Source organism: Lissotriton helveticus, chromosome 4_1 (genome assembly GCF_964261635.1).
Source record: "Lissotriton helveticus chromosome 4_1, aLisHel1.1, whole genome shotgun sequence".
Classification (NCBI taxonomy): Eukaryota; Metazoa; Chordata; class Amphibia; order Caudata; family Salamandridae; genus Lissotriton; species Lissotriton helveticus.
Window position 1 is genome coordinate 728,062,325 of NC_136063.1, and position 13,135 is coordinate 728,075,459.

The 13,135-nt window shown below is 44.1% G+C and overlaps 1 protein-coding gene across 1 annotated transcript in view; it reads left to right on the forward strand.

The window, feature by feature from the left end:
* Positions 1 to 10,557: 10,557 nt before the first annotated feature.
* Positions 10,558 to 13,135, forward strand: part of LOC144828843 (desmocollin-2-like) — a 144,865-nt gene continuing 142,287 nt past the window's right edge. The window contains exon 1 of the mRNA XM_078687380.1: positions 10,558 to 11,133. Within this exon, the coding sequence (XP_078543506.1) occupies positions 11,080 to 11,133 (54 nt within the window). The 5' untranslated portion in view covers positions 10,558 to 11,079. The remainder of the gene's footprint in view (positions 11,134 to 13,135) is intronic.

Here is a 13,135-nt window from a genome sequence, read left to right on the forward strand (position 1 = left end):
AAGGGGAGTAAAAGGGGTACTAAAACCCAGAAAAATAAAGGAAGGCGCTCAGGCGTCCCTGGCTTGAAGTGGGACTACTTACACACAAGGATAACCAGCCCAATGACATTGACAATTGATCAGATGGTATCTCTCACTGGTGTATCTCAGGCAAAGGGGATAACGGATATGAATTCTGCATTGAGCATGATATTGGATACTATAAAAGAACACCGTGCGGAGACTCGGGTTGATGGTAAAAAATCAAGACAGGCCACTAAAAAACTGGAGGGGGCAATACGGAAAGTCGGAAAAACCTGTGTGGAGATCAGCGAGCGGATTAACTTTCTGGAAGAGAGAACAACTGCAGTCGAAAAGGAGCTGTCTGACTTTAAAGAGGATACTAAAACCCACGATGCTCAGCTCACCGATGCTGTGTGGAAGCTGGAAGATATGGAGAACCATATGAGGAGGAATAACGTCCGCTTATTAGGGATAAAAGAAGGCCTGGAAGGGGAGGACATACGTTCCTTTATCATAAATCTCCTTAAAGAATCCTTTCCTGAGCTTGGGTGGGAGTGGGAGCGGGAAGTCCAGAGGGTCCACAGGTTCCCCTTTACCAGACATATGAACTCTGGCAGAGATACAAATCAATCAAGGGCCATATTGTTTTTTTTTGGCAATGATATACTTATGTAGGCTATTTTTTAAAAAGCCTGACCTGAGGCCAGACGGCAATATAAAGAATATTCATTTTTTGTACGCCCGGATTTTTGTCATGTTACCGTAGAGCAGGGGTCTTCAATCTGTGGGGCGCGACCCCCAGGGGGGGCGTGAAGACATACAAAGGGGGTCGCGCATTCCCGATCGCACTCCTGCATTGAACTGCCTGGATCCCGAATCCAAAATGTTTGTTCTTCGTTTTGGATTCAGAATAGTGCATCTTGATAGGCTCTCTGATTGGAGGACATTGTAAAAGAATTCAACGTCATGCACGACTGTCCACCAATCAGAGAGACTTCAGGATGAACATCAGGAAATGCCGCCGGGAACTGAGGCCAGAAATATGCAACTGCGGAATGCTCTGGAGTGCTTCGATATTATTTTGTACCCGCTACCTTGCACTCCGTCCTGTTGCCTTTCCTGGTCTTCCTAATTGCCGCTGCTGCTGTGTCTTTTCAGCTGTGTTCTTTTCGTGCTACTTAGTATTCCGACAAACAGAAAGCCCATATTTCTTCTATCACGTTGTCTTTATAAAAAGTTGCCCCGAGTCTAGTGCCTTAACCCCTTTCTATCTGGTCACACACATTTCCCCCAGAGTCTTATCTACATTTCATTGCTATAAACAATTGGAACATGACGGCAGTTAGTCTAAATGTGAATTAAGTAAATGCAGCCTTCGATTTAGGTGACCTGGCTATTTCAAGTAATTGTTTTTTAATTTTCTGTGTATTTCGGTGGAAGGTTAACGCTAGCCTGCATTGCGACTTAGTTCTTGGCAACAACCCAAACTGGTGGATTGTTGTGCTTCTCTTTTAGAAGGGTAATGGCGACTTTCTCTTCAAAAGAAGGTAGAGATAACTACAGACCAAAAAACATGTTGGTATACTGTAAGGCTCATTAGGCGCACAGCATTGTATTGTTAGCCTGGCTTCCTAATTTGAACTAAAATCTGTGTCGGGAGATATACTTGGCTTATGGAGACAGAAACTAGCAGAGTCGTCATTTTTTTCCTTTGTTGCTCACGTACATGTTTAAAAAACAAACTTTAATCTTCATTAAATATCAATTTCGGTATTTCTGGCTTGAGTGCTGTTGAAAGAGCTCAGACAGTAGACAACCAGCCCAAATGATGTATCATGTACTATTATTAATTCTTTATTGGCTTCTGGAGTAGCGTGCTTCAACACCCCCATCAGGGGTAACATTCGCTATATAAATACAAACCTTTTTTTCTCCTCTAGCCTTCTGCTATCATTCCAAATCCAACTAAATGACTAACATATCCACCACTTAAAATGTACTTGTATGTTTCACTATACTAATTTAACACTAATCCTCTATGTGTCCTGTAGTAGCGTGATACTCGCCAAAAAAGCGATTTGACACCTCGTCAGGTGTAGTAACCACTACATAAATGCAATTACAATACAATACTTCCTCGTGGTGGCCTTTGCACCTCTCTAAGCGGTTTCCATGTTGCCAAGGCAACCCAAGCTTCGTAGAACTTGTAAGTTAGCTGCCTCATCCACCATGCCCTGGCTTTTCACCCCGCAGACATACACACAAACATCCACGCACACTCATTCTTATCTCTAAGAATGTTCCTGCCTGAAACTCTTTCCCACAATACTTTCTTCCTCCTTGAAGATTCTCTCATTTATGTTTTTTGATTAGGTAGAATATTACGTAGGCCAGGCAAAAAGGGCTGTTTTAATAAGGCATATGTATATTAGCCTTGGGCCTGTTTTGGTTGCTAAATTTCAAGTCCTCTCATATTATTTTGTATATTTTTTTGGAGCGCAGTTAAGGCTCCAAAGAGTGTCAAAGCGCTGCACGAGGAGACACACAGAGGCAAATATGAAGCCAGACTTTGTAATTTCGATTCTGCTTATATTGTATCTATGAACCATAACAACAAAAAAGCTCGAGGACAATCTGGATTAAAGGGTTACTTTACCCCAAACTTGCGAAGTGTCCCTCAAACTTTTCATAAGGAGGTAGTGTAAAATAAGGGCAAATACTTGGAAGATGATGTATAACGATGAAATAGGAATAAACAGACAGCTAAAATAGAAAAACAAACATACTGTGCCTATACATACTGAAGAAATATTGGTGCACAACACGTACGATAATATGTTATGAATGCGGATGGGAAATGGGTCTATGCAAGGCCAACTGGAAGGCAAGGAGAGAGGTGCAGAGCGAGAGGCAGGATGCGGGTATGAGAGGGGACTGGAGAGAAGGGGTGGATGATGTGAGTGAAGTGAGCAGACGCAGGGTGAGAGACATGAAAGAGTGAGCGGGTGAGAGGAGACAGCTGAGAGAAATGACTAGGGCGGCAAGGGAGGGACTGAATTCGATTTAAGAGGTAAGGGATGAGGAGAACTGTGAAGTGACAAAGGTAGTGTGGAATGGCAAGATGAGCGGTGAGGGCAGAGAGAAGGGCTACTGTTGAAGGGTGGGAGAATATAGATGAGAGGTGATCTATGAGCTAAAACGAAAATTCGATGCAACATGGGTGAGGGAGAGCAGCGATAGGGGAAGAGAGGGAATACTGTGGTGGGTGCTGGTTCAAGAAGGTGTGGGAGATCAAAGGGGAGATATGAAAGATGAATTGGTTGACTGGAGAGGTGTAAGATACAAATGGATAGAAATTTGAAGAGAGAGATTTAAGGTGAATGAGACGTGCTGAGGAGTGAAAGAGGTGACGGGCCAGAGAGGCCAGGAGATAAATGCGAGAAACTGTTAGAGATGAGGAGTGCCAAATTATTTTGTGTTTGGGAAAAATTATGTACCGTTGTGCGTTTTGGGGTCATTCTTTTTGGAGAGTTTTTCTTTGAAGTGTGTAGTAAGCCTCCGACTCCGAACCACAGTCACCTACAAATCTTTGATTTGCTAAACCCGGTTTAATAATATTTCCCCACAGTAAAAATGATTTGCTATGGGAATTGAGGGTGTTTATGGTTGTCGATGATGAAGAGTACCAAGTCTGAAATTTTTGTCAGGAGGGGGTCCTTACACCTGAAAATTTTGGCAGGGGGGTCTCGGCATCCAAAAGTTTGAAGACCTCTGCCGTAGAGTGTATATGGTGACTCCGGCAAATGATTAAGCCCTTTCAGGATGCTGGGTTCAAGGCCTATTTACTCTCCCCTGCTAGACTGAAGACAATCATAAGAGGGGCAGTCAAGTTTTTTACCTCAGATATTCGGGCTAGATAATATCTAGATCAAATCCGGTCAGATAAAAGAAATGTCTGAGTTTTTCATGTATCTGCGCGGTTAATTTATATAAAAATGTTTTTCTCTTTATCTTTCTGACATTAGTAAAAGGTTATATATGCATTTCACCTACCAAGTGTTTCTTCTCTTTTTTCTTTGTCTCTCTCTCTCTTTCCTCCTCCTCTTCTCTTCAACACTTTGGGTTTAATAAAGTGCGGAGGGTGCTTTGTGGGGAGGAGCGCTGTGATGTTCTTTTCCTGTCTCCATCATGCAAACCTTTCTTGTCTGGCTGCCTCTAAGGGTAGGGGAGGGAAGGGGGAGAGGGGAGGGGTGATGGGGGGAGGGGAAAGAGGGAGGTATTGTGACAACGTGAAGTGTAAATTGCAGCAGAAGCGAGTAGCATATTATGGGTATTATTCAATAAGGTTACTAAAGATCAGAGAGCAGTCTGGAAGGAAAGCTATACAAGAAGATTTGCAGGTACAGCACAATATGTAAATGTAAATTGTAAATTGATACTTGTATAGCGCACTACTCACCCGCAATGGTCTCAAGGCACTTGTACTAATACCGCTGTGGAACCCATCCTTGCTTTCCCTATGAGGTGTCCACTCCTGGGCACCCCCAAGGTGGAGGCCAGGCATCCTTAGCGTTGTGGGGGCCGTTGTGGAGATTAAGCAAGCTATTGCCCAGAGTTGCAGAGTGGGACTCCATGATTGGAATAGGCACCGAGGCGAGAATTATCAGGTCCGTTGAATTTTTTAGTCCAAGACCTGCCGAGGCGGGGAATTGAACCCTGGTCCCGGGCTAGACCTCTGCATCAGGGTCTGCCGCTCTAACCATTGAGGAGGAGGATACAGGAAGATCTCAAGATATTAAAGACAGATATCTATTGTCTTCAGGAGACTCACGTTGCCAGGAACGATAGCAACTTACTTAACTCCCTGGGGTTGAAGGTAGCAGCATACACTACACAAGATGTGAAGACAAAGCGAGTTGCAGTTTTCATCAAAGGCAGCGCTATTAACCCTGGCAGGAAAGCGGTTGATAAGAATGACAGATGGGTATTATTGGAATGCAGGCATATAACTGGTTCTTTTACATTATGTACAGTTTACGCTCCTGTTTTAGATGATCCAGGGTTATTCTGTTTTCTGGCCAATGAATTGCCATCTTGGCCAGCCCTGGTTGTGTTGTGTGGGGATCTGAATCTCAATGTGTCTAGAGACAATCCAGGAACAGACGGGACCACTAGTAAAGGGCGGAAGCCACATTCGATGAGGGCATTTAAAAACATTGTAATGGATATTGGCTTGATAGATGTTTGACTTAAAATTATAGCTCCTGAACCTGGCTACACTTTTTATTCAGCTCCACATGTCAAGTTTGCCAGACTGGACTTCTTTTTAACCTCGCCATGTATACTACAAGTGGCACGAATAGAAATCTTCCCCAGAGTTATGTCTGATCATAACCCGATAGTCTTAGAGGTTTCAGTAAAAGCCATAAGATAGGAATATTCTAGATGGACTTTTGTGAGGGCTTTGCTTACAGATCAAAAATGTATTGGATATATGAAGGACTGGATTAGAGAGTTTTTTATAATAATAGTGGTAATGCCCTACCAGGTATGCTCTGGGATGGTTTTAAAGCGGCAGCGAGAGGGAGATCTTGCATTACTGTTTGAGTGAGCGAAAAAAAGAGGCAGAACAGATTAACCAGCTTTATCAAAAGCTTGCCCGACTAGAAACAGAATTGATCAGTACCGTGTCATGTGGTGGGAAAGTGTAAAGAATTCTGAGTTCTATTAACATTACTAAAGCCTGCCTGAACGATTTTAATACTGAGAGACTTGCAGGAAAATATTTAGCAAAGAAGCAGGATTGTTATGAATATATAGCGAGACAGTGGGCAAATTATTGGCAATCAGGGCTAGACAGTAGGCTTTTGCAGGCTATATAGCCTGGATTAGAAATATGCAGGGGGCGGTCGTGACAAAGCCCGCTGAGGTCAGAAAGGCTTTTAGAGAATTTTATGAAGACCTGTATACAGCTTCATCAGGGGAAGGTCACTTATCAAATCAAGAAGCGCAGAAGTTCGAACCAACTGGAAGTGTTCCACAGGAGGAGGTTGCCCGGCTTGGGGCAGAATTTACACAGGAAGAGTTCTCTAACGCCTTACAAGCCCTTCCAATGGGCAAGGCATCGGGAACTGACTGCATCCCTATAGAATTTTACCAAGTATTTGTTGGCGAGATACACCGTCCTATGCTTAGGGTATTTCAGGAGATCAAGGAAGGGGCCGAACATTGTAATGTTTCTAAAAAAAGGGCAAATATCCAACAAACTTAGGCTCATATAGGCCTATAACGCTGCTAAACAGTGATGCTATGCTTTATTCTAAAATTCTTGCCTCACGTCTGAACACTGTGATGCACCATCTTGTCTCAGTATGTCTGCATGTTTTTATACAAGGTAGAGGGACTGCACATCATGTTAGGAGGTTAATTACCCTCTTTGATGCTACCGAGATTGCTGCTAAACCTATGTGGGTAGCTTTATTAGACGCTGAGAAGGCCTTCAACAGGGTGTCGTGGAATTTTTTTATGGAAGACCCGTAAGACTTATGGCCTAGGGGAACCATTGGTGAAAGCAATACAGGTCTTATATGCTAACCCTGTAGCAAGACTACAAATTATGGGGGTGGAGACTGCCCCTTTTTCAATTGGCAGGGGAACAAGACAAGGCTGTCCTGCTTCCCTATTATTATTTGCCCTGTATTTAGATCCTCTTCTTAGGCGTCTGGAGGCCTCTTCAGAAATTATTCCGGTTAGTCTGCAAGGCGGCGACACCAAGTTGTTGGCCTACGCTGATTACGTGGCTATTATCTCATCTGACCCAGACCGTGGAATGACAGCTGTCGAAAGTATTGCGGAAGGTTTTGGGACCCAATAGGGCTTTTTATTAAATAAAGCTAAAACGCAGATCGAGACAAATAGGTTTGTTACAGGCATGGAGAACAGAACTGTTGAAAAAGCAGTTTATCTAGGCATTACCATCTCGGTGAAGGTGGATGATATAGTGGACTTAAACATTACCCCTATAATAGGGAACATTAAAAATGATCTTCAACGCTGGGATATTCTAAAACAGTCAATAGTAGGGACAAGCAATCTCATCAAAATGATGATCCTGCCAAAACTTCTGTATATTTTTCGCGCAATCCCTTTGGAAATTCATAATGTTTGGTTTTAGCAAATAGAGAAGGAGGTCACTAGGTTCATTTGGTGCTATAAGAGGACTAGGAGACCGAATATATACCTCTCCCTTCCTAGGGATAGAGGAGGTTGGAGACTACCTTCTTTTAAGCTATATTATTTAGCGGCTTCATTCCAATATTACTGGCCTCTCTTTGGAGTTAAGGAAATGGACAGGGGGGGATCCTGAACAAGCACCAATGATATATGAACTACTCAAGCTAATCGATGTCTCCTGAAATAATATGAGGCAAGTTACTTTAAGAAAACGTGCTTCAAGGTATTGATTGCTGCCTTCCGAAATTGGGTAGGTATAAGGAAGAAACTCGGGTCGGTATGTATAATCGGTATTCTCCGATAATTGGGAATGACCAACTGCCCAGGGCATTGCAAGATGCATGTCTGGTTAGGTGGGGTAAGAGTGCTATACACAGGATAGGGGATTTATTAGCTGGGGATTACATAACATCATTTGACATAGTTAGAGAAAGGCTTGGTACCTTTGATGGATTTACTAATGAGCAAAACCAGACTCTTGATTACACAAATATATAGATGTTTGCAGGAAGGTGTGCCAGATGATTTGAATAAACATAGTCTGAAATGGCAGGATAGGTTGGGAGTCGAGGATTCCTGCTTTTTGAGATCACTAGAACTGTGGGACACTGTACTGTGTTCTTCCAATCTGCAGGCTCAACATTTCAAGATGTTATTTGACTTATATATTACACCTGCGAAAATTGTTCAATGGGGTGGCACTGAGGGGACCTCTTGTTTTAGATGCGCAATATTTGGGTTGGATCTAGTGCATATCTTTACTACTTGTAACTGTATAGAATCTATTGTCCATGAAATCACAAGCTTTTTGCAACAGATTCTTAATGTTGATGTTCCTTTGACACCACAGCTGATGTTATTAGGGGTACATGACTCCACAGGCAATGTAGGTGAAGAACTAATCTTCATAGCTATGGCAGTACTTAAGTTATGTGTTGCTTCGGCTTGGCTTGATCCTCAACCTCCAACCTTCCAGCAGTGGTAGGGACGATTCCTACACATATACAACTTAGAAAAGGCATTGTATGACAGGAGAGGCAGAAAAGGCAGAATCAAAGGGAAAAGGATCTGGGGCCTTATTCCTCTTGGATCGCATCCTTCTCACAAACTGAAACTTCCTTCTTAAGCCAAGTCTAAAAAATCATGCTCTATACTTCCATGTGCTCTAAATTATGATTTTTTTGTTACTGTGTATAGAATATTACTCGACTGTCTTCTGTTGATCAAATGAAAATGTATAATTTATTCTTGGAATGTATGTACAGGTAATTAATGCTGCAATTGCACTGCTGTTTTTCCTTTATACAATAAAATAAAAAATGAAAAAGCAAAAAAAAGAATCTCCGATAAAACACTACTGGTTAGGTGTAATGTCCAATGACGTTCAAAAAGCTGGTAGTTCCACTGTGTCACTGGATTTCTATTTATTTAAAGTCTTCTTGTACTTTTGAGCATTTTTGGGACTTTATCACTGTGCCACTGGACAGGAAGTTGTGCTTCCAATTTAGAGTGGGAGCATTACAACTGAAATATTTTACATCCACATGGCTGGCATTGGAATCTTTGGTTTGCCCAGCTTGCAGTTCTCACTAGGAAACTGTTCCTTAAGTTCTTTTTGCATTCCCAGAGTATGCCCGTCCATGCTCCTTTTGACTATCACCTATTTGTAAGAAGTTAGGCGCACACAGGCATTGTACTGCCCTTTGAATTCTTACATGCGACTGTCAACCTTTATATGCTTGTGGGGTTGCCAAAAACCTGGACGCAATGTGGCTGGTACCAAGGAAGGTCTCCTCCTTCACAAGAGACAGGGCTGATCGCATTGCTAATTGTCTGGTATCTAACAGCATTTTCTTTTTATTCTGTATCTCTTGAGCTGACGTGTGTACAACCACCACACTTGCCTCTTTTCATACATCCCCAGAGTTGTATGGGCCATTGTGCTGTGCTGCTTTTGTCTGTGATGTCCGGCTCTTTTACACTCATAAGAAATTTGACTTTCACTGTCCTTGCTATTGTTAGTTATATTACACCCATGCAGAAATGCTTTGTTTTAATGCGTAAATCTCGGATTTAACTATTTGTTATGTATTTTAAGGTATCTTGTGTATACTTTTATGGCCTTAACTGCCAAAATAAAGTTATTTTTGATTTTGGCTTACTTGATATTAATGCAATAGTCAAGGCTTGTTTCAGAATCTTATAAAAGTGTCTTTTTTCATGTCACCACATTTCGTGGCAAAAGCATAAATGTTGGACAATATAGTAGGTTTCGGGATTAGACAACTGATAGCCAGCCTTGGTACCATTACGATCATCATTTTATGGGAAAAAACATCAACATAAACGTCATTTAAAAAAAAACGTACAGCCCCAAAGCAGTGCCAAACTTGCCCTAGTGCAAGCCACGAAATTGATCCTCTAACCCCTTGTTGGTTGGTAAATTAACGCAGCATTCTGAACATCAAGAACTTTGAGAAGCACCAACTCACTTCTTCTCATCCCCCCAAAATTTAAAAGGAAAGCGACCCAATGTGATCCTTCTATGGTAATGTTCCCAGGGTATGGAACACACTCCCTACTGACCTCAGATGCAACCCCTCTTTCCCTTGCTTCAAAAAGGACCTGAAACTACTGCTTCTCAACCAATACTTATCTGACTAAGTCAACCAACCTAGGCATCAATAGACTAATGGTCTTCTCTCTCACTCTGGCTTTTAAGGATGTGGTTATCTGCCTGTTTCAACCACCTTCGTTTTTCACTCCTTCAATGTATACTTAAGTGTGATGTATTTGCTTATATATTTTATGCATCCTCAAGTCCTGTGATGTAGTGCAACTTTCTTTTCCTTGGTGCATGTAAAGCATTCTGATACCCCAGGGTATAGCTAGCGCTATATAAAACTGTATAAGTAAAAAATAAATAAACATCTCTAGATATACTTCATTCTGCCTCTCCGGTCACTGGGCACCGGTACCACGGCACCTGCTGATCCACCTAGTGCTAAATCCTTCGCCCAAACGATTAGAACAAACAAAAAAGTTAAGGGTGGGGTCGCTAACACGTGAAACTAATGGACAGGGTGACATTGAGAAAGGTTTGTCACCTTACGATTCATACGCCTGAACAATGCAGAAACTATGTATCCGTGGCTGATGCAACTCGGCTGGGATGAGTAGCGCTGCAGGGGGTGCTGACTGTGCCACTCAGGCCCGCGGGCTCCACTGCCGCCGCCTGACTCTAGGCTACACAGGGGGGGACACCCGCACGTGGCGTCATCCCGCCGTCTCTCAGGTGTGCTGCTGGCCCCGCGGCGCAACACTTCACAAAGTCTGCTGGAACAGACAGTGCCAAGGCGGGCGAGGAGGGGCGCGGCTTGCGAAAGAGGGCGGAGATTCCCACGTCAGTAAAGAAGGGTACCACATCAAGGATCCCCCCCCCTTCTTCCGCCAAGATCCGATGGGTGTGAGCCGCGCGACGCCCTCACCCTGAGTAATACCAACAGGTCGGGAGACTCCCCGCGCCCGACGCACTCGGCAGGGGAGGAAACGTAAAACTTCGAGCAGAAACCTAACGGGGTGTGTGTTTCGCCAGCTCCTAGCGCGGCCCCACCCCGAAGACAAGCTACTCACCTGGTAGTCACCGGCGGCGTAATGTAAAAAAAACACACCCACCGCCACCCGCTGCCATTGTGGTGGCGCAGCAGAAACCGCGGAAGCTGCGGCTGGCACTCGCCTCTGGAGAACGTCTGGGAAGGTCCGTCCGCCCCGCTCTGCTCTTCTCGCCCGGTGCAGGCGCTGCCAACAGTCAGGACTGAGCTCTGCCACCCCTTGGATTGTGCCATGGCCACCTGCAGTTTCCGGGCCTCGCAACGCTTCTGCCTGCTGCTGGTGCTGGTGAGTGACTGGCGGACTATGGACCCTGCAGGGAGAGTGAGCTGCCCAGGGAGCACAGTAAGCCCAGGCTGGCATCTTCACCGGGCCCCCGAGCCCTGGCCTACCCGGCGTCACCACAGGATTAGCGGCGCTGGTCCATGGCCGGCCATGAAGGCGCACATAGGCTTCGACTCTGAGGGGCAGATTTACAAGCCTCTTGCCCCACTTTTGCGTCACTTTCCCCATGTTAAAAGTGACGCAAAAGTGGCGCAAGGGGCTTGTAAATCTGCCCCTGAGAACTGTACATACAGTGACGCATGCATTACGGTTTGAAACTTACGTTCACTTTTGTAGGTGAAGGCCGAGTTGTCGCTAGCAGCTTGTGTGTGCTTTATCCTGTTTAAGGGGCAGATTGACAAGGCCCCCATGCGCCACTTTTGCGTCACTTTTAACATGGGAAAAGTGACGCAAAAGTGGCGCAAGGGGCTTGTAAATCTGCCCCTAAGTGTTTGCTTTGAGTTGATTTATGCAGGTATTTGATATAGCGGATCTAGCGCAGAGAAGCAACGGCGCCGTTTAGACGGAACCATTTTATTGCAGCAGGGGCATCTCTATTGTGAGGTGCTGCCCATAAAACGGTGTTTTGCGTGTGGTCTGGATGAAATCAGAGTGTGATGTGGAGAGGCTGACGCATAATTAGTGGAGAACTAACCAGGCGCTATACACATTAATTTCATATTTGTTTTACTGATATCCATGCTTTGGGACACAGTGAGAAAAGTGGTTGGCTCACAAATACTCGTTATTTTGGAGATCTCGGGATTGGAATCCAGATCACTTTGTTCATATCAACGATATATATATAAATACTAGACAAGGATTTGTCCGTTGTGAAAATGCCGGCCTGCCTCGGGACATCTTGTGATCTGTGATAATGGTGCTTCCCAGGCGCCGGTCTCCATTCACATTGAGGTGGGGCCTTGGGACTGTTGCAGTGTGTGAGCCCTGCGAATAGACTACCGCTCTGCGTCTACTCACACATTTGTAGGATTGTAGCGCTGATCTGGCAACATTTTGACGAGAGAGCATTGCGACTTTGGTCTCCCACTACATAAGAAGTCACTGAAGCATTTATAACTTTTAGTCGTCCTGCAGTACCTTAGTCGGGTGACATCGCTCTCTGTCCCCTGGGCAAACACGAGGAATGTTGACAAAGACAAACTGGAAATGCATCCCGCAGACATGTTTTCTTTAGAGAAAAGATCTCGGCTGAGTGCTACGGTGCCCGCTCCCAGTCCGTGGGAGCTCCTCTTTCTCCCTTTGTGGCCTGCACTCTCTGTGAACTTTAGCAGGGTTTTCTCAGTTGCTCTGCTTGACCCCTTTCAAACTGCTGACCTAGGGTGTGTCATAAAGAACGCGTTTTCCATCCTCCCGTTGAAATCTGCACAAAACCCCCCGGCATATTTTTGGTTATTTGAGTAATCCTCCCAGGGATTTTGTTATCATTTACATACCCCAGGCACATCACTGTTTGTGTTAACATGTTCTCGATGTCGTGTTCCTGCTGCTGGAGTTTCAAAACGAAGCATACTATTTTTATTTTGTCCAAGAAATGTCTTATTGTCCAGCCCGCTGTTGAGTTCACAACACTCGCCGTGCACTAAACCGTCAGGGTTTTAGAAATTGTTTTGTTGTTTTGTGACCTAAAATACGACTCATTTAGTGTCAAGGACACAGCTGCGATTGTTGTTTGACCCTCATTTATTATTTAAGTACCACATTCAACTATCAATTTGTACGTCACTCGGGTTCGGTCCCAAAAGAAAGCCAGTCCTCTTCTCTGTCTTTAACTTGAGTAGATATTTTCAGACTCTAGAGCTGCTATTTAAAAATAAAACACACTTTTCCAACGCAATTACTTAATTTACTTGTTGGCCGTTTCACAAAAGTTGAACATTCTTCACAGAAACTGGGTCTTCAATACTGTGAACTGAAATACAAATTCCCAGAACCCTAAATGATG